The sequence below is a fragment of the Gloeophyllum trabeum genome (genome assembly GCF_000344685.1).
Source record: "Gloeophyllum trabeum ATCC 11539 unplaced genomic scaffold GLOTRscaffold_00005, whole genome shotgun sequence".
In the NCBI taxonomy this organism is placed as follows: domain Eukaryota; kingdom Fungi; phylum Basidiomycota; class Agaricomycetes; order Gloeophyllales; family Gloeophyllaceae; genus Gloeophyllum; species Gloeophyllum trabeum.
This window is the reverse complement of record NW_006920414.1, coordinates 1,968,239-1,991,987: the sequence shown is the minus strand read 5'-3', so window position 1 is coordinate 1,991,987 and position 23,749 is coordinate 1,968,239. Positions and strand designations below refer to the sequence as shown.

General features: G+C 54.0%; 9 protein-coding genes across 9 annotated transcripts; 4 read left to right on the top strand and 5 right to left on the bottom strand.

Moving 5' to 3' along the window:
• Nucleotides 1–178: 178 nt before the first annotated feature.
• On the top strand, nt 179–1,222 carry GLOTRDRAFT_39408 (alcohol dehydogenase; the record flags this gene model as incomplete). Its single annotated transcript, XM_007866579.1, has 1 exon — nt 179–1,222. The coding sequence occupies one exon, from the start codon at nt 179–181 to the stop codon at nt 1,220–1,222; it is 1,044 nt and encodes a 347-aa protein (XP_007864770.1).
• Nucleotides 1,223–2,055: 833 nt separating this feature from the next.
• On the bottom strand, nt 2,056–3,834 carry GLOTRDRAFT_39583 (uncharacterized protein; the record flags this gene model as incomplete). Its single annotated transcript, XM_007866589.1, has 6 exons — nt 2,056–2,636; nt 2,695–2,797; nt 2,847–3,210; nt 3,267–3,404; nt 3,471–3,618; nt 3,690–3,834. 6 exons carry the CDS (start codon nt 3,832–3,834, stop codon nt 2,056–2,058), a joined length of 1,479 nt encoding a protein of 492 aa, XP_007864780.1.
• Nucleotides 3,835–5,847: 2,013 nt separating this feature from the next.
• On the bottom strand, nt 5,848–6,442 carry GLOTRDRAFT_40518 (uncharacterized protein; the record flags this gene model as incomplete). Its single annotated transcript, XM_007866654.1, has 2 exons — nt 5,848–6,038; nt 6,127–6,442. The coding sequence occupies 2 exons, from the start codon at nt 6,440–6,442 to the stop codon at nt 5,848–5,850; spliced, it is 507 nt and encodes a 168-aa protein (XP_007864845.1).
• A 1,732-nt stretch (nt 6,443–8,174) lies between these two features.
• On the top strand, nt 8,175–9,959 carry GLOTRDRAFT_115837 (Metalloprotease). The gene is made up of 7 exons (XM_007867178.1): nt 8,175–8,751; nt 8,804–8,885; nt 8,937–9,171; nt 9,227–9,350; nt 9,399–9,639; nt 9,690–9,769; nt 9,822–9,959. The coding sequence occupies exons 1-7, from the start codon at nt 8,485–8,487 to the stop codon at nt 9,858–9,860; spliced, it is 1,068 nt and encodes a 355-aa protein (XP_007865369.1). The 5' UTR covers nt 8,175–8,484; the 3' UTR covers nt 9,861–9,959.
• A 601-nt stretch (nt 9,960–10,560) lies between these two features.
• On the top strand, nt 10,561–14,246 carry GLOTRDRAFT_60082 (uncharacterized protein; the record flags this gene model as incomplete). The annotated part of the gene is made up of 2 exons (XM_007867177.1): nt 10,561–12,037; nt 12,092–14,246. The coding sequence occupies 2 exons, from the start codon at nt 10,561–10,563 to the stop codon at nt 14,074–14,076; spliced, it is 3,462 nt and encodes a 1,153-aa protein (XP_007865368.1). The 3' UTR covers nt 14,077–14,246.
• Nucleotides 14,247–14,525: 279 nt separating this feature from the next.
• Nucleotides 14,526–17,342, bottom strand: GLOTRDRAFT_40182 (uncharacterized protein; the record flags this gene model as incomplete). The annotated part of the gene is made up of 14 exons (XM_007866632.1): nt 14,526–14,743; nt 14,796–14,836; nt 14,885–14,994; nt 15,044–15,200; nt 15,261–15,619; nt 15,683–15,955; nt 16,020–16,029; nt 16,083–16,122; nt 16,174–16,308; nt 16,373–16,569; nt 16,623–16,850; nt 16,914–17,025; nt 17,082–17,150; nt 17,231–17,342. Coding segments are annotated over 14 exons (2,061 nt in total), but the record flags the coding sequence as incomplete, so codon positions are not given.
• Nucleotides 17,343–17,991: 649 nt separating this feature from the next.
• On the bottom strand, nt 17,992–19,500 carry GLOTRDRAFT_99738 (mitochondrial carrier). The gene is made up of 6 exons (XM_007867176.1): nt 19,371–19,500; nt 19,155–19,278; nt 18,688–19,095; nt 18,343–18,637; nt 18,180–18,291; nt 17,992–18,129 (listed from the first exon to the last, which is right to left on the bottom strand). The coding sequence occupies exons 1-5, from the start codon at nt 19,403–19,405 to the stop codon at nt 18,212–18,214; spliced, it is 942 nt and encodes a 313-aa protein (XP_007865367.1). The 5' UTR covers nt 19,406–19,500; the 3' UTR covers nt 17,992–18,129; nt 18,180–18,211.
• A 443-nt stretch (nt 19,501–19,943) lies between these two features.
• On the top strand, nt 19,944–20,742 carry GLOTRDRAFT_39786 (uncharacterized protein; the record flags this gene model as incomplete). The annotated part of the gene is made up of 2 exons (XM_007866604.1): nt 19,944–20,191; nt 20,244–20,742. The coding sequence occupies 2 exons, from the start codon at nt 19,944–19,946 to the stop codon at nt 20,740–20,742; spliced, it is 747 nt and encodes a 248-aa protein (XP_007864795.1).
• A 213-nt stretch (nt 20,743–20,955) lies between these two features.
• On the bottom strand, nt 20,956–22,655 carry GLOTRDRAFT_138339 (uncharacterized protein; the record flags this gene model as incomplete). Its single annotated transcript, XM_007867175.1, has 6 exons — nt 20,956–21,408; nt 21,467–21,826; nt 21,890–21,970; nt 22,023–22,149; nt 22,200–22,426; nt 22,526–22,655. The coding sequence occupies 6 exons, from the start codon at nt 22,653–22,655 to the stop codon at nt 21,038–21,040; spliced, it is 1,296 nt and encodes a 431-aa protein (XP_007865366.1). The 3' UTR covers nt 20,956–21,037.
• Between the last annotated feature and the right edge of the window lie 1,094 nt (nt 22,656–23,749).

Genomic DNA, 23,749 nt, shown 5'->3' with positions numbered 1-23,749 from the left:
TAGTCCCATTCTCGATGTCAGAATCCTACATGTATTACTCATTTGCAAGAATTAAGGCACCTGCTGTTGAGCATCTAAACAATTGCCGGACACCTTAAATATGGACTGTAACATGAGGGGGCTTGTAAGACGCCCAGAGTCAACAGCAATCATGGGCACTACTAGCGCCGCTGAGACGATGGTCACCTACCGCTATCACCGGGGTCTGCACGAGCCTGTACGAGAGACGATGCCTATACCCGCACCAGAAGCAAACGAAGTTCGCATCAAGATCCTTGCGGGAGGTGTCTGTGGCAGCGACGTCAGCATCTTCAAGGGCACCTTGCAGCCGCGCGTAGACACCTTCACTGCGGGTCATGAAGGAGCAGGTATTATCGACGCACTTGGGTCGTCAGTGGAAGCGACGTATCCTGAGTTCAGCCTCGGGACGTACGTGGCGATTCTTGGGGTAAACCCGTGCCTCCAGGAAGCGTGCGTCCTGTGCTCCATGGGTCGAGATAACCTTTGCTACACCCTGCATATGGTCGGGTTGGGAGTAGACGGGTCCTGGGCAGAGTACTGTGTCGTACCGGCCTCGACCATAGTCGCTGTACCAGGGAGTCCTTCGGACATAGCAGCTGAAGTGGTCGCCGTAAGCACGGACGCTGTCCTCACCCCATACCACGCCATGCGCACCATCGCTCGCATTCAATCAGGACAGACAGTCCTCATACTAGGATGCGGAGGACTAGGGTACAATGCTGTCCAGATAGCAAAGAACTGCTGCGGGGCGGGATGCGTGGTTGCCTCAGACGTCCGAGATACGAGTCTGCGAGCCGCCGTGGAGGTGGGAGCGGACTACGCGGTCGAACCGGACAGACTTGCAGCCCTGATCCAGGAGCACAGGCTTAGCATCGACGTAGTGGTGGACGTAGTCGGGACGGATGCCAGCTTCCAAACTGCAGTTTCTGCAGTGGCATTTTGGGGGACGATTGTGGTGGTAGGCATGGGGTCAAGCACGATGGCGCTGCCCATCTTACCTTCGGCGCTGAAGGAGGTTACCGTCAAATCGTCCTTCTGGGGCTGTAAGGGGGAGTTGAAGGAGGTCCTCGAAGCCGTTAGGGGGGGGCTCGTTCGACCCCACGTGGAAACGAGACCTCTGTCTGACTGTGGCACGGTCCTGAAAGAGATGATGGCCGGGAAGCTCAAAGGAAGGGTTGCGTTGGTCCCAGATCAGCAGTAACGGGTGTTCTGAGCGTCGAGGGTGGGAGACATGGATTCGACAGAGGTGATGGCACGGTTCGTACACAGCATGGGAGGAATATATTCCACTGTTAGTATGACATTGGGTGAGCTCTCGTCGTACAAGTGAATAATAATATTAGCGCACCACACTGAGGGGACTTCTTCCAACGAGAAGACCTTCTGGTCAGAGTCGTCAGTTATCACAAAATGATCAGGACCTCTTTTGAAGAATAACGGCCGGATCGACAGCTGCTCAGGCATGCGATAGCAAAGAGCGTAGTATTTTCCTGTGGCATCGTACAAGCCCAAATGTATGTCCATATATCCATGTAAAGGAGACGAGCATCTATAAATAAGGTCACGGCAGAGATCGATGAAAAGAGAGTATACAAAGAACAGGCTGAAAATGGCGCAATATACCTTCAAGGCATAACGCTAAGTCCTCCTGTAGTTAAATAAGTCGTACAAATCTGTCGCCAGGGCCGCAGTGGACAACCTCCGCCCATCCGGTCGATCCCCACCGGTCCAGGACGAGAACCTAGCATGAGCGTACGACGTGAGGGGTCTTGGACAGGTCTGCGGTTCTGGTAAGGGTATCCGCAAACGCGGCAGTCCAGGCAATGCGGCAGGTCTGGGACTTCGCGGAGGTGGCGGTGCCATGTATATACCGGGGTTGTTCAGTTGCGCAGGAGATGGCGAAGGTTGCGAGGGATGCATTTGGTTCGAAGGAACGTGGAGGTTTCCGGAGGAAGATGCACGACGCTTAGACAGTCTGCTGCGCTCTGTAAAAGAAGAGCGTTCAGCGAAGTTGCAAAGCAACTGCGTATACAATTACTTACCTCTCTCCCGGCGTTCCCTTTCCTCTCTCTCCCTGTCCTTCACCTCCTGCTCTCGCTCCTTCTTTTCTCGCTTGGCTTTCTGCTTCGGGCTCTCTTTCTCTCGCCTCTCCCGCTCCTTCCTTTCTCGTTCTCTCTCCTCTTTCTCCCTCTTGTCCTTGTCCTCCTGCTCTTTCTTTTCTCGTTCCTTCTCTTCCTTTTCCATCTTTTCTCTCTTCTTCCGGTCCTTCGAGCTCTGTTTCTCTTTGCCCTTTCCCTTCGGATCCAAAACTTTCTCCTTGCCCTTCCCTTTGTGCGATTCTTCCTTGGGCGACTGGCTCGGCGTAGGATAAGAATCCGAGTGATGGGCCCACGTTCCGAATTCTTCAGGATTGAACGCAGGCTCCGGCTGTGCAGGAGGCTTCGGCTGCAGTTCCGGCATAGGGATCTTACTTAGATGCACAGTCAAGCTCGACCGGGGCGTATACAGCGACGTAGACGGAGGGTCGTCCAGGTTGATGACCCGCGGTACCTTCCGAGGCACCGGCTTGGTGTCGTACACGACGTACTGGTGAAGCTCTTCCTCGTAAGCTATCCCTAGATACGGCATGTGGTCAATCCTACGCCCAGGTTGCGGGACGACGAGCGTACGTACCTGCTTGGTGGCGAAGCCGTTTCGCTTCTTCTACCACATGAAGTACCTTCGGCACCTGCTCCGGGCTCGCAGAGCGGACGGTTATAAACAGCATCGCTTCGTCCTACGAGCAGAAGTCAGTGAGAGCTTTAAGGCAACGACTGGGTCCGTACCTGTAGCAGGTTGTAGCAGTACCGCGCGTAATCCATACAGAGCCCCTCATCGTCGACCGTGACTTCGTTTATCTCCTCCCTCATCGCGTGCACCTCGGCGATCCTGTCTATACCCGTCTTCGGGGTAGGCTTCGGCGGGGGTGTCGGGGGCTTATACTCAAGGGGCTCTTCCGGCGATGCTTTGATGTCACTACTCGCGACCAGGCTCGCGGGTGCAGCCTGGGCAGTGGAACTCGAAGGGATAGGGTCGGAGTAGGGAGGGGGATCATCCCCGGGAGGATGGTACGTGTCGCTCGAGTCCCCGAACGTAAGCAAGGCCGTCAGGATGACGATCTCGAGCCCCTTCCTGTCCTCAATGTCAAAGCTTTCGCGTCCTTTTAGCTTCCGCCCATATCAACCCAAAGTCAGAGTGAAACGCACCGGTTGATGTTGTAATCCAATATCTGTACCGTCCATGACCTGACGCGGCTCGAGGGCTCCTTGGTGATCGCGACGAGCACGGGAGGGTCAGGTTTCCGTATAATGAAGCACTCCTCCTTCTTCCACTCGAACTCATGGCTGAAATCAAGCGCAACGTTCAGAGCCATTCCTCAAGGACTCATCCAGCAGCACTGTAGCACTCACTCCTCCCACTTGAACTTCCACCTCGTCGACAAAGTTCCGGTGTACCTCAAGTCTATCGCAAGGTTCGGATTGTACAGTTCGATAGTCTTATGTTTATTCGTCGCGCTCGGCGCCGTCGCCGTAGCAAGTACAGATTCGGACAGGGGATCTGATGCAGGAAGACGCAAGGCAGGCAGAATCAGCCATCCGCTTGCCCCCATCGAACGTGAGGCGACTCACCGACCAACTCTATCTTATACACGCTCCCCGGGATCCTCTGCTTCCTATAATGCGCCGTCCCATTCGTATCCACGAGGTCGATCACAGCAGGATTGTCCGGACGCTGTACCAAGTTGAGCGTGAACAGGTTCTGATCGAGACTCATGAATAATCAAGAAAGTCTCAGTTTGACCTCAAGAGACGACAGTGAACGGTGTAGGGTGTTCGCGCAGGTATAAGGCACCTTTGGACGAGGCGGGGCACGCCTCCGACGTGGGTATGCACTCCATTACACTGCAGCCCAGAGCCGGTATCGTAAGGGATGTACAGCCACGCTGGATTGCCACAGGCAGTTAATCGTGCGCAGCATGCCATCCCAGTGGCGTATACATTCGTTGAAGCATATCATGTGGTTAACTAACGGTATACGTACATCACGAGATCGCAGTCGGAACAGTTCACAGATAACACCGCGTACATGGAGCAAGAAGAACAACACCATCACCCAAACGAACTCTCGTCATCGTCGTCTAAGTCATCCACAGGTATAAACCTCTTCCCTTCGAGCTTCTGCTAAATGGTCAGTACGAGAGGGAAGAAGAGAGAAAGACTCGAGTACCGGAGCTGCCATCCTATCCTTCAAGCTCATAGGCTTGCCGCCCACCGACCCTGAATCATACGCCACAGTGGTCCCCAAGATATTCACTGGCTGTCCCACAGCCTGCGCGCGCGAGATGACAGTGACGTCCTGATCAGTATCGAACAGCGCAGCAGCCGTGGGCGCCCCGATCGTACGCGGGCGCGCAGAAATCGGAGGAGACGAAGACACCCGCGCTTCCTTCTCGGCCTGGAGCGTAATCGTTGTCTTCACTGAGCTAGTCGCCAGAACAGAGGAGAGGCGACCTCTGACGACCTGCGACAGAGGCATCTCAGGAGAGAACTGACTTTCAGAGCCAACTTTGCCCTTAATGCCAGGAAGAGGAGAGAGTGACGACAAAGACGGAGGAGATTTCCCACCAGGACTAGAGACGCCTCCCAGAGGGATACCAGGCGGACTTCCGGACAACTGAGGGGTAACAAAATCGATTACGTCTGGAGACCTCCTGACATCCGGCCGTGCAGGACGACCAGCTTCGGTACTTGTACCCTGAGCAGACAGTGCAGGAGACCCCTCCGCCAGTCCAGGAGGAGCAAAGCGACCAAAACATCCAAGAGGCAATCGACTACCAGAGCTTCCGAGGGGAGTCGGAGGGACCAAACGTGACACCGTGGGCCGTCTGTTGACACTGGGAGTAGCGGGCAAGTGAGGAGGCGGGATCTTCTGTATTAATCTGGACCCGCCGGTGAGCATAGAAGACGATGCAACGGCAGATACACGTCTAGACAAAGGAGTCACAGAAGCGCCGGGTTGGCCATGTCCTAGGAGGGGAGCACCCAGGCGATAGACAGCGGAGGACTTAGCAGCAACGCCCGGACTTGCTTTCGGGGAAGACGCGTGTCCATGACTAGCCAGACACAGATTATCGACCGGAAAGACATGACTAGACTGACTAGCATTAGGAGATTCAGGGACCACTTCTGAGCTAGCTGCAAAGCGTTCCAGTCCAGAATCAGAGGGCTTTGCTAGCACAGGGGACGTCTGCTTCGGCGTAGGATATCGTGGCACGACACCCAGGTCCCCAATAGATCGACTATGAAAGGATCGATTTGTTCTATCCGTTAGCGGAGAGAGGGCTCCGATATCAAGTGACCGTCCGCAGATACCTCCAGATTTTTTCGGGGGCACAGGTGAGGTAGGCGAGGATGTACGCCGCCGCTTCCTAGCAGGAGATCCGGACGTGCCGCGACTTGACGAGAACCTGCTATATTGCCCGTCGTCTGGGATTATTGTGGATCTCGTGCGTTTCCTCGTCTGACTCTGGGTCTGCGACGGCGACCCGAGAGACGGGCTCGAGGACTGGTACACTGCACGTCGAAATGGTTGAGCTGCAGGGGGAGCAGGCAAAGACATGGGGATATTGCATATAGCGTCCTTGATGTCGACTTTGGCTGCTTCGAGCTGGACGGGGATAGCTTGGAGGAGGGGGAGTACGGGGACTATGGACGTTAGTAAGTTGACCTGTTGTTCTTGGATAGATTGCAACGTCTGTGTTTGCATCTGTACCATCTAGAGAAACGGTCATATGCGGCCACCAATGACGAGGGAAGCAAGCAGCGGATATGAGCGTACCATTTGAAGTAGCTCAAGTTTTTTATCCAGAGATTCGAGCTTCGCCCCTTTCGAAGATAGATCGTCTAAAATTTCCTGGACCTTGACTGCCTGGGCAGGCGCTCCGATGGAGGACTGCAACGTCGTCTGGCACCTGTTCACTAGAGAATGCCGTCAATACGCTCCCGACGTCGGTATATGCGCGTCATAATCGCGGTACACTAGCCGCTGATGGCCTCCACCTCTCACCAAGTGACACCGTGTGCTCGACAACCTTATCGTGCTCCTCGCCGAACAGCGTCTTCATAGTCACCATCTCCCTCTTCGTCTCCTCTACGCCCGACGTCAGTTTATCGACCCGCGCCGAGAATTTCTCCAGGGTAGCTTGTGTATCATGTAAGAGTATACGCATAGATGTGCCGGTCTTGTCGGTCGGTGTTATAGGACCTATAGAATTACTGCTCAGGGAGGGCTGCGGCATCAAGGACGTGTCTTTGCGTAGCAGATGAGCCCATAGAACGTTCGACCCGTAGGAACCCCTGGGCTTCTGAGGAGCGGCAGACATTGAGGAAGAATTTGATGAGCTCGCCATAGCTGGTCAACGTGCGAGACGACGGGGACAGCTGAAGACGCAGCTCGCGGCTGGAGATGGAATGACGGACAGCGACGGACTTGGTGTTGCGGACGAGGACTCCTAGGACCCCTGAAAATACCGATAGATGCCGGTGCGGGACTCGATTTTGTCATGTCCGGACTTTTTTTGGCTGCCCTCCGCCTTTATGTCCGGATAAAATACCGGCCTCGGCCAAGGTCGGATTCATGTCCGGACTATGGCCCCGGCCTCTAGGAAACAGCGAAAATCACCCATTGTAGTCCACAATTCATTCTAGACACGAGATACTAGGGTGTATGTATGCTAGCCCACCATCCTGAACCATCTATGAAAGTTAGTTCTCGAGATAGATGATCATGTCCCTCCCTAAAATTCGTCACATTCCCCATCAGACTCAATGGCCTGTAGCATGGTGGCTTTCGTCTTACAGCCAGCCACTGGACGCCGGAAGCCGTCGTGATACTAAAAACTGTATAATTCCATGCATGTCTATCCTTATTTGGTACAAAACACCATACGGGGTAATGATAATGTACCAGTCGGGACGAAGTGACGGGCTGCTGACCATGTCCGGACTACAACCGCCCTCACTGAAGGAGTGGATGACTTCCCGTAAGCCAAAATCCTAGATTTCGCAGTTCTAAACGCCATCAGCGTACCTGGTCACACTCGCTGCCACGGTGCAATGGAAAAATAGAACCGTTCCTCCCATCCGTAATGCCAGACCAACGCTCGACGACTGCAAGTCACGACCATGAGGTCGCTTTCCATTTACGGCGAGCGGATCGCTCAAGTTAGCAGGTGCTGATGGCAGGTTTGATACGCGGACCTCAACCGAGGCTAAGCGAGCGTTTAGAGTCGTCTGGAGATTTGGAAAGGGGGGTCGACCCCCCCTGCTAGATTTAAAGTTTAGAGACGGTTTTTGCTCGACGAGCCTCATCAAAACTTGGTCTAAGCGAGAGCGTGACAAGACGGCATCTCGGCTTGATGCGTTTAGAGATTTAGAACTGCTCAAAACGCGTTCTAAATGCTTACGGGAAGTCATCCAGTGCCGTTGGTGTCCGGACTAAAAAACCGGGCTGGCCGGCTGAGCCCCCCATTTACGTCCGGACTGGGACCGGCGTTCCTCACCCGAGGTGCCTTTTTTGTCCGGACTGGCACCGGCATCTATCGGTATTTTCAGGGGTCCTCATGCAACCGTGACATCCATTGGCATGAGCTAGCATGAGCTCCGGCTTTCACAGCAATCGGATCTCTCCTAGGCCTGTTCCATGTTTCTGGCATTATAAGGACTCGATATCAAGACACAGCGGAGGTTGAGGCTGAATTAGCTTTTTCCGCCGACGTAACGAACGAAGAGATGCAAGATCGTAAATTTCGGACGTCGCGCTGAGCAAATCGCGGCTGAGCAGCTCGAAGTACGGATATACGGGCCCTCTTGGCATTGTTGCGGGCGGTATACGGGCCCTCTACGCGGTTTCAGCACGAGGACCACGACATGATACGAAAAGAGGGTCCTCGGACTTGTTTCATTCGAACCTCTCACTTGTTCTGGGTGACCACGACATGATACGAAAAGAGGGTCCTCGGACTTGTTTCATTCGAACCTCTCACTTGTTCTGGGTCAGATGCTGGAAGCCTAGGGAAGGACTTCTTCAGAGCCTAAAATGTTCTTGGGTGACGACAAACCCTCCTCGGATCAGGCAAGTTATCTCTACTGCTGTGATGATAACAGTCGCCTGTTTACCGCTCATGAAGAAGTGTCAAACGAACCAATGATTGGTGGGATAAGTGTCCGTCATAACACATGCAAGAGCTCCTATCTCCAACTCGCACGCATAGTCCAGTGAACCCCAAAACACCGAGTCAGACGATGCTGGGGGACTATCCGACCAAAGCACGTATAAAAGGGCCTCCCCAGGAGGCTTACACCCCAGAGGACTCATTGACCTCCCCAGCTTTGTTCCCGAGCCGCCTCCCGCCTTCCGAACACCATGCTCTGCCTGTCATTGATCACCCTCGGCCTCGGCGCGCTCGCCTATGCTAGCCCAGCAAAACGCGCCCAGGCACTCTCCGTCTCGCTCACGGGGCCCTCGTCGGTTAACTCTGTCGGCGAACTGAAGCTCACTGCTGCCGTGAAGAACGCGGGCGCGGAGGACGTGAAGATCCTGAAGTATGGTACGGTTTTGGATGGGAACTTGCCCACGCGCTCGTTCCGTATCTCCAAGGACGGACAGAAGGCGAAGTTCACCGGGGCAAAGGTGGGCAAATATCGCTGGCAGTGCGATATACGTACTGATGTCACTTGCTCAGATCTCCGTGGACCTGAACAAGGTCAGCGATGGTGCCTTCATCACCATCCCCGCCGGCCAGACCTACACGGTCGAGCACGACAGTAAGTCTCACCCAACTCATGCTCCCCTTTCCACCCGCTCACGTACAACAGTCTCCGCCCTCTACGACTTGGAGTCCCTGGGCACGGGCTCGTACTCCATCGAGCCCGTCACGACCTTCCAGATCTGGTCGAACGACTCCGAGCCCGTCGACCGCGCGAAGGCCCAGATCGGCAGCGAAGCCTTCGCCGTGAAGGTGAACGGTGACGTCAAGCGGCGTGAACTCCCGCGCAAGCGCGCGACCGTCAGCTGCGACGATACCAGCCAGGCGAGCTACATCTCGTCCAGGTAGGCTTCGGACTCCTTTTCTTGACCCTACGGTGGGCTGAGCATAGCGCTGCAGCTACCAGGAGGGCCAGGAGCTCGCGTCGATAGCCTCGGATTATGTCTCGAGCAACGGCAGAGACGACCTTTACACCTCGTACTTTGGCACGACCCCCACCTCCACCGTCATCGGCGTCCTTGACGTAAGTACCCACTTCCCCACCGCAAGCCGTCCCGCTTATACCCGATAGAACGTGGCGAACGAGGACGACTCCGGGCGCACGCTGAACTGCGCGGACGTCGCGAACGCGTGCGACGACGGCGTGATCGCATACACGCTCACGTCCACGACGGACATCTACTTCTGCGACATCTTCTACGACGAGGTGGAGACGGAGCAGCTGTGCTCGGGCACGTCCGTCGCGTCGCGCAACATCCGCGGCGGGACGGTCCTGCATGAGCTTACGCATGCTACTTCCGGCACGGAGGACGGTGCGTCGCTTCTCGCCTGCTTCTTTCTCCCTGCTGATTCACTGTGGTAGTGGGCTACGGGTGCGACTATGACCAGAGCCTTGGCGAATCGAGTCCCGACGAGGCTGCTGAGAATGCCGACAACTACAACGTATGTACCCGCTGGTCGTCGCTACCCCCTGCTAACGTCGATGGGTTGGCAGTGCTTCTCCACTCAGGTCTATGCGAGTACCAAGTGCTAATCCGGCTCAGACTGGTAACAGCGAGCATTGAAATGATGTACATGGATTCATTCATGATCTCAGTTTGAATTTAACGAATGAATGGTTGTAATAACCACGGTCTGCAGGCCTTTTGTGCATCGATTGAGGTCCTGATTGGTATACATACCTTTACAAAACTGTTGTAGAAAAAACGAATCAGACGCTAGCGCAGTTACCTTGCACACCTTGTGGTCTCGCTCAGCCAATGTGGCTTCAAGGCTTGCAAGTGCGCGACTGTGTCACGTGACCATATGCGGCTTAATCTCTCCTGGCTCAGTGGCTGTACAGTGTAAGCTCCTGACAATGGTCTCCAGGTACCCTTCAGCATGGTCGAATTCGTATATCAAGCTTGAGGTCTCCGCTCTGCACTGCATGGAGCGCGCCCTCTGGCAGCTATACCAAGCGGCGAGCAACAATGGCGACGGAATATGACTGAGCCCTGACAGCCTGAGTGTCAGAGTTCAAGGCACCAACGAAGTACTATACCGCATTCATGCCGGGGACGTTTTTGTGTTCCTGGAAATCTGTCCTGAAAAGCTGACGAACGAGCGTCTGTCAATCTACCCTCTGTCTCAAGTTTCAGCCCTGAATATCAATCGCGGTCAGTACCCTCACACATCGGTGCTACGCAGGCAAAGTAATATATCTCAAGTTCATATACAGCGCTGGTCAATACAACATGGACATCGAACATGTCTTTCAAAGCTTTCCTGAACTCAGTAGGGACGCAGTCGAGAATGCCTTGGCGGACTCCCTTCACGAGATGCTTAACACGACTTGCAAAAATGCGCACGATATCCACGAGGAGCACAGGAAGCTTCAAGCCGAGCTATCCGGTCAGGAGTACCAACCCTTGCTTTCCAAAGGGACCGATATCCCGGAATATGTTCCGATACAGTTATTGAAGGATAACATCCATACCAATGGCTTAGACCCTGATAAATGGCGGAGTACCATTCAAGCACATGCGACCACGAAACTTGAGGCATACGTTTCGTCGATATCGGATCCTGCAATCGCAAAGTCCTCATTCGATGCAGTTGAACGATTCAAGGCATCGTTATTGTTGGCACCCTCCGCGTCTACCTCTGTCGATAGGCTGCTTCTCATATCAGATCGGATGGCCAATCGAAACCTGGAGGAGGTAGCGTCCTCGGGGAGTGAGGAAACATTGGCTGAACCTCTTTTAGCCGTATCCAAGCTGGCACACATCGTCAAAGACGACGTATCTCTGCAGGGAATCATTATCATTCCCTTTGCCGCCCTCCTGCTGCTAGTGATCGGATCGGCCTTATACATGGAGCTGATCCTCCTGTCCAGTCGATACGGCCATTCATTTCGTGTGGTCCTACAAACCGATGAGACAGCTTTCCGAGAGGCTGTGCGCCAGCTGAAGGAGAAGATCGCGCAGGAAACTGCTCAGCAAGAACAGCGGGATCAAGCTAATCGTGATCTTCGGGAGAAACAAAAGCGGAAGCAGGCGGAGCGAAACCGGAAGCGAGACAAGAAACGCGAGGATGACGAACAGAAGGCCAAGCGCAAAGACTACTACTACGGCTCTGTCGCCATGATTATCCCTCTGGAAGGGCGTTCCGGAGATCCTCGCGGCTACGCAGTCCGTATCGAAGCCGTCAAGGAAAACCTCCTTGGTGACGACGAAGTGCTTCAAAAGATCAAGAGAATTACTGTCGCTGATAACATCATTCCTGCTGCGTCCACCAGCATTTACTGCCTCGAGATCTATTGTCATAGCTTGCCTTCGGGCATTAAAGCCGGCACCTGGGTTAACCTCGAGCTGGACATGAAAGCTGCAACTCCTGCAACATACGCGCCTGTCCTTCCGCCTGAAGGTAGCTTCGATAATGGTCTTTGCTGGGTCGAAGTAACATCCCCTTATGCCTCATTTACTGGTGGAGCCCTGTCTAACTTTGGAAAGACTGACAACGGCTTCAAAGCAACTGTGGACATGGCGAAGATTACGCTTGACGTCCCTAAGACAGCTTTGGACAAGCTGCAAATTTTGTTCGAGCGATGTCAGGCTATCCGTCATAATATCACCAACTTCTTCCGTCTGTCGGACGTCATTTCAAAGAAGTCAATATCTCTTAGTCAGTACAAAGTGGCAGATCATTATGCCATGGCAAATGTGGGGCAAGGTGTGTCCGTCCAGGCTAGGATACTTCTGACCGTGCCTAACATGTGGGCTGTAGCAGCCGCGGGCTGGATCGGTTCGACTAAGGAGAAATGGGGTATCATATCCGACTATGGCTTCGGCAAAGGAGATCGTGACTTCACCGACATGATTGATCACTTCCTTCGACAGACCCAGGATATGCCGGTGATCTTATCCCATTGGGATCGCGACCATTATCGGATTGCTGACTCTGGACGGGCCAAGCTCGTTCGTGGCACCGGCCTATGTCCTACACTACGCCATTGGGTTGTCCCCGATCAACCGTTGACAGCGAAAGCTTTCGAACTGGCTTGCTCAATACATGCTCAAGGGCTGTTAGAATGGTGCACCACCGATGAATACGGCCCAGCCGGAGGAAACTGGCGGATACTCAGATGCCAGTCAACTGATAAGGACGACAAGAATAATTCTGGCGCACTGGCATTGGTAGTCGGACTGCAGGATGACGATCGTCCGCTACTCTATCCTGGTGACGCAAACTACGAGTACATTCACAATATCTCCGAGCTCGATGGCAAGCTCTACTATGTCATCGCAACCCATCATGGCAGCGAGGCATCACTGAAGGTCAAGTATGGAGGTCTCGGTGACTCTATTCCTCGGTCTGTCGGAAGTGCAGGGGATCCAGCTGTGTACTTTTCCTTTGGGAAAGGGAACTCGTACGGTCACTCCGTCGAAAGGGTTGTGAACCTGTACAAGGCCCAGGGGTATAAGAAAGCCTATGCAACTGCAGACTTGGCATCAGACGAAGATCTCTTGATAGTCGGCATTGGTCCCAATGTTCTTTCACAGCTGCCTAATCCACGTCCCATACCCGGAGTTTCTGAGGATATTGCCATTTATCACGACATTGAATCTTACTTTGCTTTCATGAATGGACCTTCGAAGTCGACGGACGCCCCCAAAGTTCCTAGGGACAACTCTGCTCCGCCCATTGTGACTGACACAATCACTCTCGATGGCGCTGAGCATGACCCGCTTGCACTGTTCGCCATTAGAGACGAGTGGCAGCAAATCGTCAAATATCGCGTCCTCGCGCGCAAGCTGATCATGCGAAATTGTCCTCTCACCGTCAAATGCGAAAGTGATGTCCCGATACAGGTCCTGCTCCAATGCGAAGACATTGAGCTATATGCAACCACGGCAGCAGCAAGCACACCTGAAGCATTTCCCGTTGTCCTCTTCGATGTGCGATCAGGAGATCCATGGGGTGGCTACGCAGATATGGGCGGGCAGGCCATGGCAGGAAATGACGGGTACATGGGCGGTTTCGTGGATATACGTGTCACAGGAAATTGGCTCGTTCAAATCGCCGACAAAAGTGTCTACAAAAGCGGCGAGCCTGAGCAGCTCAGGCTCCATCTTGAAATCCAATATCGAGGTGGGGTTGGTGGCACAGGAGAGAAAGGTGCTCATGGTCAAGCTGGCGCCGATGGTGTGAACGGCACCAGCGACAAGTGTGTTGTTGATACCAATTTTGACCCCTGGTCTGGAATGACAGGTTATTCCTATTCTGTTATTGGCGGTGCTCGAGCAACAGCGGGAGGCACGGGAGGCACGGGGGGTACAGGTGGTAGCGGAGGACGACCGTCGACATTCCCCGTCTCTCAAATAATTGCGACAAAGACCAAGGTTCCGGACTGGCTACAGAGTAACACCACCGGCCATTGTTTTACAGTGTCTGTGGCTTTGTTGAACAATGACGGAGTGCAGTTCGGAGCACAAGGCAAAGGAGGTCCTGGAGGCGAAGGAGGACGAGGGGGCCATGGAGGAATTCAAGGGAAACGATTCCAGGCGTATCAGTTTCCTGGAGGCTTCACGGAGCTCAAGGACGAGCAGAGTGTGAAGCCCGCCCCGGATGGCGCGTCAGGGCCCACTGGTTACCCAGGACCAGACTCTGGAGTGAACCCCGTGGATCACGGGAAGCTAGAACCCAGAGTTATCATCTGCGAGACCGAAGAAGAGACTCACGAGCGCCTGATGGAGGATGAGTTTGTATGACTGGCCCATGTTCTCAAAGCCGTGCTGCAGTTTGACATGGTAGGACAACGTGTCCCCTCGATTGCATCTCGCGGAACGCTGCAAGGGAGGCAGTCGATCCATGCTTGACTCGCATACCGAATGTCAGCAGTATTGCCACAATACAATGTTTTTGGCGGAAGGACTCGGTCCCGAGTGCGCATGGTTCGAATATGAATCTAAGTGATCGGTCCGTGCAACCAGTACATCATTTGATACCTATGTGAAGAGTGCTCAGGCTAATAAACAACCCGTTCTTTGCTCCTCATGCACATGCGTGGTAATCTCGTACAGGAGTCATAAACTACATATACAAGAAAACACCGGGTATAGCCCCGCTGCTACTATCGCTACAGAAAAGACAGCCTATGAACCCCGCCGCTACACGTATATCGATGTATCTGTAAGGCAAAAAAATCACCTATGAGAGCTTACGGATTATGCGGATATGACTGCGAAGGCGGCATCCCCATCCTCCCACACGCAATTGAATCAAAGTGCATACCGCCCTCAGCTGCTTCATAATACGAAGTGACAGGAGTCGGAACCGGCGCTATGGGCCAGCGCGGAGCCAAGGCGGACACAGGTGGCGCATGGGCCTCGCCACATTTTTGGACGAGGAAGTCGTTCAGCATCTTGCCGTAGCGATCTATGAATCCTGCTTAGACATTTACAAGGTCATTATTCATTGCTGAACTCACAGGCAAGCGGGACCCGTTCTCCCATTTTCGCGATCGCGACCCTTTAGGGGCATTAGCAGACGTGAAACATAGTCCATCTCGCCTCCTACCTGATGTACGTGATTTCGTTCACTAAAGTAGGTATCTGATCTCGTCCATTCGCCAGCTGGGCCGCCTCGAGAAAACGAACCAGGATGCGGCCAGCCAGGAACCAAGCAAACTGAGGGCAACTCAACGGACAGACGTAGGAGACTGAAATCGCAACGCACCGTAGAGAAATTATCCAAGAGTGAGATATCATAACTGGTAGAGGTGAGAGCATACACCAAGTCTAAGATAGCGCGGGAAGCTTCTAGGATACGACATGAGGACGCGCAACCCCCATGCTCGAGATCGGCGTGCGGCTCGTGAAGTAGGATGGAGGCCCTGTGGCAGCATTAGGAATAGCTCTAGGTCCCTTGCCTTAGAGCAATTGAGTGAGCTTACACGTGCGGTACCAAGCACGCTGTATATAAATGCCAGTCGACGGTGCCGTCCCCGTCGATGGGATTATTTAAATGTCGGGGGAATGACGCCCTGAAGGAGGAGATGAAATCGTCGATTTCCATGAACGCGGCTGTCGTGCGCGGGTCGTCGGGGTGCCTTGGATCTGACGGCTTTGTAGGCATGGTGGCTGGGTCCCCGGAGAACTGCCGCGTCCGGAACCGTAAGTTGAAGTTCTTCACTCTGGAGAGTAACATGACAGCTTTAACGTAGAGTGTAAACGAGTCCGTGTGGTCATCTGGATGGTTGTGGAACAAGTCTTTGCTGTGCGCCCATTGTCGATGCTGAGTGGCGACGAGCGACTATCGATTCATTTGGGGAGCTATGTGAGAATGCACGGATATCCCAGCATGTAATCAACTTACACCCTGGATGAATTGGTCGCCGCGAACGGGAAGTAGCTGCGTCACGTCCATATCGTCGAGACACAAAGCCCATCCGTTCCCGCACCCGTGCAGCCGCTCGGCGCAGTACGCCAACCAGAACGTATTCCGACGTGTTTCATCCTCAACTGTGGTTTCTGCGCGGGGCAACAAGGACAGTGGTCTTGTAGAGTTAGCGATCGTGTGGAATGGCGCGCAACAATTGAGTCCGCATGCCACTGATATTCGCATTATGGTTGAGGCGGCTAGGTATACCTACGGAGGAAACGCATATTATAGTGAGCTGTGGCTCCAAGATAGAAAGCGGGTTGATGTTCACTTCACTCCATCTGTGGGGTGCGTCAGTGAACTACATGAGAAAGATGTACGAGACAATAATTACCGAGCATGAGCCAAGTAGAAGTATGTCAGAATAACTCGGGCTCACGTGTGGTGTCAGATGAATAAAGTATTAGCATAGAAAACGCCAGTACCTTGCAGCACCTCAAAGAGATTTTCGCCCATGCTCCACTGCTCGTCACAGGAATCTCTTGCAAAATCTGCCTGCGTATCAGCGAACGTATCTACACGACCTTGTTTCGGTTTATGCCGCCGTCGGAATAGTTCATCTACAACGCAGACATTCAAATCTTCTCTGAAAAGAAGTTGCATCAGCATAGCATCACGGCGTACCTGGTGGCTCTTCTGGATTCAATCGAGGAGGTGAAGTTACTGCTGCCGTGTACAGACTAGCGAGTGCACAGATAGCATGTAGAATAGCAGGATTCGGAAACTTGGCATGGCCAGGCGGCAATGAAAGCGCGGACATGAACGTAGGCGCGTGGAACAGCCGACTTGCGTTCGGATGGAAAGAAAAGAATGCATCGACCCTAAGCACGAAGTTAGCCCCCATTTTGGCGCAAGGAAACCACATGCTCCCTACAGATGTCGTACTAGTTCTGGCTTTGGAAGCTTCGGCGACCATGAGGACCATACAAGGCCATCACTACCACTTCCAGTAGCCGGGCTGTTCGTCGACGACGCCCCGAATCCCGTCGGCGACACCGAGTCGATCCGCGCTTCGAAGGGGGACGGTATATGTGTCTGGTACCCCACTGCATCAGGAGTGGGGTATGCTTGGGCGGCGAAGCTGTAGTCAGCGAACCCCATGCTTGGGCCTGGCATAGGCTGGCGGGGGCCGACCCAGTCAGACGCCTCGGAGCTTGAGGTAGACTGGCGGTAGTGGTGGCCTGGACCTGGGGCGGGGAAGAACGATGCAGGAGGTGGGCCGCCGTTACCGAGGGCTTCTGCCTGGTCCTTCTGGCGAAGCAGGGCTTCCAGTTCATCTGTAATGGCATACGACCTTTAACCACGGATCAGCTATTAGTAACACATCACCCACTGATTCTATTTTCCAGCCTCTCATATCGACTCTTCGGGCCATCCGACGATGAACTCGATGCCTCAGGTACTATCAAAGCCACCATACATCCCGATATCAACGTCGCCGTCAGCACCCACATAACCAATATAGACAGTACTAACACTCACTCTCGTCGTAGGAGCACTCGGGTACCGCTGGGACCTCCACCCCCGCCGGTGCATGGCTCACTGCATGCGCATGCGATCTCACACACGTCGAACACGCCGGCCTCTTCGCATCACTACATCCCCAACCACCCACAGAACCGAAAGCAAGGCGCGCCGGTCAGCAAAAGGTTTAACCTCGGGCTTTCGGGCAGCAGCGTCTATAATCACCACCCACCATTTCTAGGATCGGGCATCGGTCAATCAGCCAAAACGCGCATCCGAGGCACGCAGCTCACCAGTTTCCGTCGCCGACACTGATGACACGCCTACACAGGGAAACCCCGTCAGTGTTAACGTTGTGTAACGCACAGGGAGGGTCGGGGACTGGACTCGGGCGCACTTGGTTTCTCTTCAGCACATTTGGGTTCTCTTTCGTCACCGCCCCTTCCGACGGTACTTTGGGCATAACGAATTCAGACGAGTCGGTCGACCTCGTCCACACGACGTTCGCTGCTGGGCACGGGCAGTGGGCGGCTCAGTGAAACGAATGGTCACACAGCGGTCAACAACGAATCCTAATATCAAGGGCCCTATCGTCCCCAGAAGGAAGACCTGCGTGATCAATCATCAATTCACAAGTGCCGCGCTAAGCCTAAACACTGCTAAAGCCCGAGTTGGACACTTGTGTGCCCGCATTGCGACCCCATCGGGAGCTGCGCGGATACCGACGGCAAATATAACGTTACGAGTCACCATAGCCAGCGTCACTTGATCAGGGACAATGAGAAGATGCGGGAATCCTTTCTATTTGAAGCGTGAACGGAGATGCGCCGCAACGCAGGAAATAACAGGAAGACTAAGTAAGAGACCGTAACTAAAACAAGTCGATTGTATAATCGTCCGCTCGCATATCCACCACCCTAAAGACAGTCAGGATCTCTTCCTTGAGCATCAACAACGAACGCCTCACCTCTATATAATACGGTTGGAGTTTTGATACGTTTACTTGCCACCAGTCGTGCCCAGACCCATCGTGCTCTTGAAGGTGTCGTAGATCCACCATTGGAAGCCAGTGAGGGTACCTTCAGCAAGCATCAGCAGGGGTCACGATAGCACACATGAGGACCACACACCGATCATGACAATACGGGTACCAAGACCCTTCGTGGCGAGGGTGACAATACCGGTTTCTGACGCAATCTGACCGACGCTCTTGCCCCTGTTGCCCGGCTTGCCCATAAGCGAGACGAGCGTGTCAGCGGGGTGCGAGACGATAGCGCAGATGACACCAGCCAGGTAACCGGAAGCAAATGTGACACCGAGCTGCGTGCCCTTGGAGTAGGTCTCCTTGGGAGCAGTGAAGACGTGCGTATAGAACATCTTGACGATACCCTCAAAGAAGAAGAACTTGGCCATGGTGTACGGGATCTACAGCAAATCGTAAGCTCGAGCCGTTGCAGCAATCATAGACTGTGTACCTGACGGGACCACAGGGGAACGAGCGAACCGAAGGGATAGCGGGTCTCAGCCTTGAGCTTGCTCATCTCAGCGAGAGCAGCACCCATGGGGATGGGGAAAGTGCCGGGGGCACTCGTCTGGATCTTGACCTTGGTCATCTCCAGAGGGCAAAGGGCGACGTCGGCGAAGACCTCAGCAGAGGCAGAGCCGGCCAGCCAGATGGCGGGCTTGTACTTCTCCGACGCCTCCTCGCCTGCCAAGTTCATGTAGAGATCCTTGAAGACCTCATACAGACCGTACTTGAACATGCCCTGCAGCGAGTAGCCGACGAAGGTCGGGCCGAAGCCTTTCCAAATGGCAGAGGAGCCCTCCTCCTTCATGATGAGCGATATACCGGATACCAGACCCTTGTATTTGCCGGGGTTGACCTAGGTACAAGTGTGTTCAGCTGATTTCAAAGAACGCGTCTATCACCACAAAGACTCACCTGCATGTTACATTTTGTGACGTCGAGAGGGGTGATGCCGGCGTGCGTGAAACCGCAGGCCAGGGCACCGCCGAGCATACACTTCGAGTAGTACGAGACATCGTGGGGGACGGGGCCCAGGTATCTGCACAACGCGCACTATCAGCACTGTCCAAAACACACGCCTTCCCTATCTCCGCTGGCGCGACAGCGCGCTCGACAGCGAAGGCAACTCACCTGGCGTCCCACTTTCCGCTGTATGGCGTCGTCATTACGAATTAATGTAGGTAAGTCTAGAGAGGCGGCGCAAGGGCTCGACCAGGAGGAGGGGGCGAATGCTGAGAACGATGGATGCGTTGTCAGAGCTGCAGAAAAATACCGGCGCGGGTCGGCAGTCCTTCCCACTCTCTCCCGGCCTGTGCCGACCCACATGCGTCATTCGGCAGCTATGACCGTTCTTTGACCGTTCCAGCGAGCAGGGGGCTCTGCTCGACGCGCACGACGGCAACGGAGGTCTGCAAGCTGTTATATTCGTCGCTGTGCTCTATACTCTGGTGGGACTCGCAATGAATTGCTCATAAACGGCCTGTGTGCGGGAACGCTCGATACGGTATCTCACGTGCAACGCATCGGTTCTGTCATCTGAGCGGACTAAGCCTTTACTCAGGCCATCGAGGCCTCAAATCACCATTAAAAGTCGAGCACGGGCTGAGGCAACTACTTTGTTTCATACTCTCTATGGCGCCGGCAGCAGTCGATCGATCCTCTTCAGCATCCATTCCCAACGGACATCCGAAGGAATCTCGGAACATGGCTTCCGCTTCATCCTCCGGGCCTACTGCAGACGGCAAGAGGCATGGCAGACCCGTGGAAGTGCAAGGCGTCCCGGAAAGGACAGAGTTTGCGTTTGATTCGATGGAAGAAGCGCTCGCGGCCTTTCGTCGGGGCGAATTCCTCGTCGTGATGGACGACGAAAACAGGGAGAACGAGGGTGATCTGATCATTGCCGCAAGCGAATGCACCACGCAGAAGATGGCATGGATGATCAAGCATACGAGGTCTGTGCCTTTGCCTCCAGCGTGTACCGTACTACAGCTCACAGAACTTCAGTGGGTACATTTGTATAGCTATGCCTGGCAAGCGCCTGGAAGAGCTCGACATCCCGATGATGGTCCCGCAGAATGAAGAACGCCATCGGACGGCGTATACAGTCACGGTCGACTACAAGTACGGCACCACAACAGGGATTTCCGCGCACGACCGTGCCTTGACCGCGCGGGCGCTCGCCTCACCGCAATCTGCGCCCACCGACTTCACTCGGCCCGGCCACCTCGTCCCGTTACGCGCGCGGGAGGGTGGCGTGCTGACCCGGAAAGGACATACGGAAGCGAGCGTGGACTTGTGCAGGTTGACGGGCCTCCCGGAGGCGGGATTGCTCTGCGAGCTGGTGAATGACAACGACGAGGGAAGTATGGCCCGGCGAGACGACTGCAGGCGCTTCGCGGACCGATGGGGGCTGAAGATGATCAGCGTGGAGATGTTGGCGGAGTGGCGACGGAAAGTGGAGAGAGGCCAAACAAATGGTGTCGGAGATGGATCGGTGTCATAGTGCGATCAAGGGTTGACTTCGGTATGGATGTCAACTTGGCGATCATTATCATTATTATCTCCCTGTTCAGCCAGCATAGCATGTCGGCGAACTTCGTGCGATCCTCGTCTCTTTGGAGTGCGTATATTCGAGCGGTGCGACGGCGTCGTTTGGACATACCAAATAACAAAAACAACAAGACATGCTATTCAAGATGACAAAGCTATTACAGTTCACAGCAGACTACTAATGTACATGCAAGACAGATCCGGTACACAGCTCGACAACAGTTAGACAGCCCAACAGTGAATACCCCTCATTTCCTACCTAGGCGACCTTTCTGGCCGCCAGCGGCGACCCTCTTGGATGTTTTCGTATGCTTTGCTTTACTGCTGGTAAAGTCACTGTCCTCCTCATCCATCCCCTCGTCAGACTCGACCAGAGATTTCCTCTTTCTTCCGGCGGCCGACCTCCGGGGCCGACCCGATGGCAAGAGTGAGTCCTCGACGATTTGCACTTCATCGTCGTCTTCGGCCATTTTCTGGTCAATCCAATTCCATAGAGCTTTGACTATCGGAGCGTTGTTCCTCACGTCCTGGAACTTCCTGCGGAGGAACGTTCGCAAATCGTATATGTTATCAGCGGTTTGCTCGGGCGATGCATGAGGGATGAGGAAGAGCATCACTCCTGCAGATGATATCACGGGTTTGTAGGAGCTACGGGTGTTACGGGGGTAATTGCTCACCGATGAAAACGAACTCAATAGGCGCTACACGTTCCTTCAGCTGCCTGAAGCCCTTAGCTAGTGACTTATGACTCGCAATGTGCACCATTGTCTCCATCGTTTTCTCGATACGCTGCTTGAATTCCTCGCGTACTGGGTCGCCGCCGTCTAGCCAGACCTCGATCTTCTTCGAGGACGGCACAGACTGCGTGGGCCAGTTTTCGCAGAGGAAGATGAGCTGCGCGAGGTTCTGGAAGATGCGCCCGCGCTTGGTGTCCCAGTCGAGGATGTCCGCCAGGCCGTTGTGGTCGTCCAGGACCCACTTTTCTTGCATATCGGCGATCCATGTCGCCCGTGGGGAGGAGATGGCCTGCATCTTTTCTGCAGCAAACAGTGGGCTTCAGAAATTCTGCGTGGATATGCCGGCGGCTGGGATTGCCTCACCCGCTACTGTGAGTGCCATGCCCAGCTGCACCCTCTGGAAGATTTCACGTTCAGTCGTTGGCTGAAGATTATGATACTCCGCTGCGTATGGTCGTACCACAGTCAGAAAGCCGGAGTCTAATGTCTCACTCACCGCATGCGATTGGCTTCGATTCAAAGAGACGTTTGTAGTGGGCAGGCACCTCGAGCCGCGACGAGCGCAGACTCTCAGGGATAGTGTACCAGAAACTCTTGCCCGTCACAGGATCCCGGTGTGGTATCTGTACTGCATGAGTATATCCGTTAACGAGGGGCAAGCGGCGTGATTCACCTGACCGTCAATGAACTTCTGGATAGACGTTAGGCGCTGTTTACCATCGACGCAAGTGCAGACGTCCTCGCCGTCCTGGTCCTTCGAAACGGTGAAGACGATTGGAGGTATGTAGAAGTTACGGAATATCGAGTCGATGAGGCGGATCTGCTTATTCTCCGGCCATACCACGTCTTTCACCCCAATTACCGGACGATAGACGGGGAGAGGGTCCTTAGTACCAACCTCTTTGATAAGCGGGACACAAGTCAATGTGTCCCTCATGTATCAGAGCTGCGGTTGCAGTCAAAAGACTGTAACATTTGGGGGGGAATCGTTCTGCTCACTGTGCAGCTCTTTCGTGGTCAATGTTTTGCTTTCGGCGGGGCATAACGGGTCGCGTATCTTCATAATTGAGGGATTCTCGTCATCGCATTCCTCCCAATCATCGTCAGACTCTGTTACGACTTTGCGCATCTGATTCTGAGTCTCAAGAGTTGTTAGCAAATGGTTGGCCAGGGCACGAGGGGGTTTATTATTCAAGAAACGGTTAGGTAGTTGCTCTCGACGCCACCCATCAGTCGATCGTTCCGATCGGTCCCACGCCGAACGTGTCCCGCACAGCTTTCATATACCGGTTACTTGAACCTAGTCCGTCTGCCACAGATGTCTGCTGCTGAAGGTCCGATCAGAGACGGCGGTAGCAAAGTGAACCGCAAAGGCAGCTGCTGGCCTCTGATTGGAATGGCCTTCAGAGGCTCGTGCTTAAGAAGAGGTTGATTATAAGTCAACGGTTTTCATGTCTATCCTTTTCTCCAAGTCCAACTCGACATTCGGTCTCGCTATCTGGCCGCAAGAGGGATGAGGATCACTTTACTGAAGGACTGTGTGGATTACGACAGCAGGAACTTGGCTGTTACGGAAATATTGCTTTCGAGGACTGGGCGTCTCACGATAAGTCCCTCTAGATGACGCATCGGTAGTCGGTCGGAATCTTATGGAGGTAAGCTGCCTTGGCTTGTGGTCCAGGAAGGTAATTAGACCATCTATCCAAGCTGTGCATTGATCAATCACTAAGGTTTTCCACCTATCTTCCGAGGCTTATGACACCAGGAAATCTGTAGGACCGCGTGCTGGCAGGCAATTGAAGAGACTGCTAGCCTCAAGTTTTCCAGCTGCAGAAGTAGCATGATTAACAGTTTCAGATCGATATGTGACATTCATTCCTATTCGGATTTCGTTCGGATCTGCCGCGTTTGCATCTGTAGCTGATACCGCCGAGTCTCTGATTGTCCCCTCAACGCCGCAGCTGGGTATCAGTGGAACAACCCTTGCCTAACCTGGTCAGAATCATCTTCAGCTAGCAGTAGCCAGTGACCATGCGTGCCCAGGTCTATCGTTTGCATGTATTTTATGGGTGCAGACCCATTCCAGCATGGCATCACACGAAAGGTAATTGGGTGGGTCCAGCTGGCCAACCCGATGCCGTCGAATCAAGAAGCAGCAATCGCCAGGAAACTCCGCCCATCTTTGGCATGCCTTGCGAAGCCGTGAGCCCGGGAGACTGATTC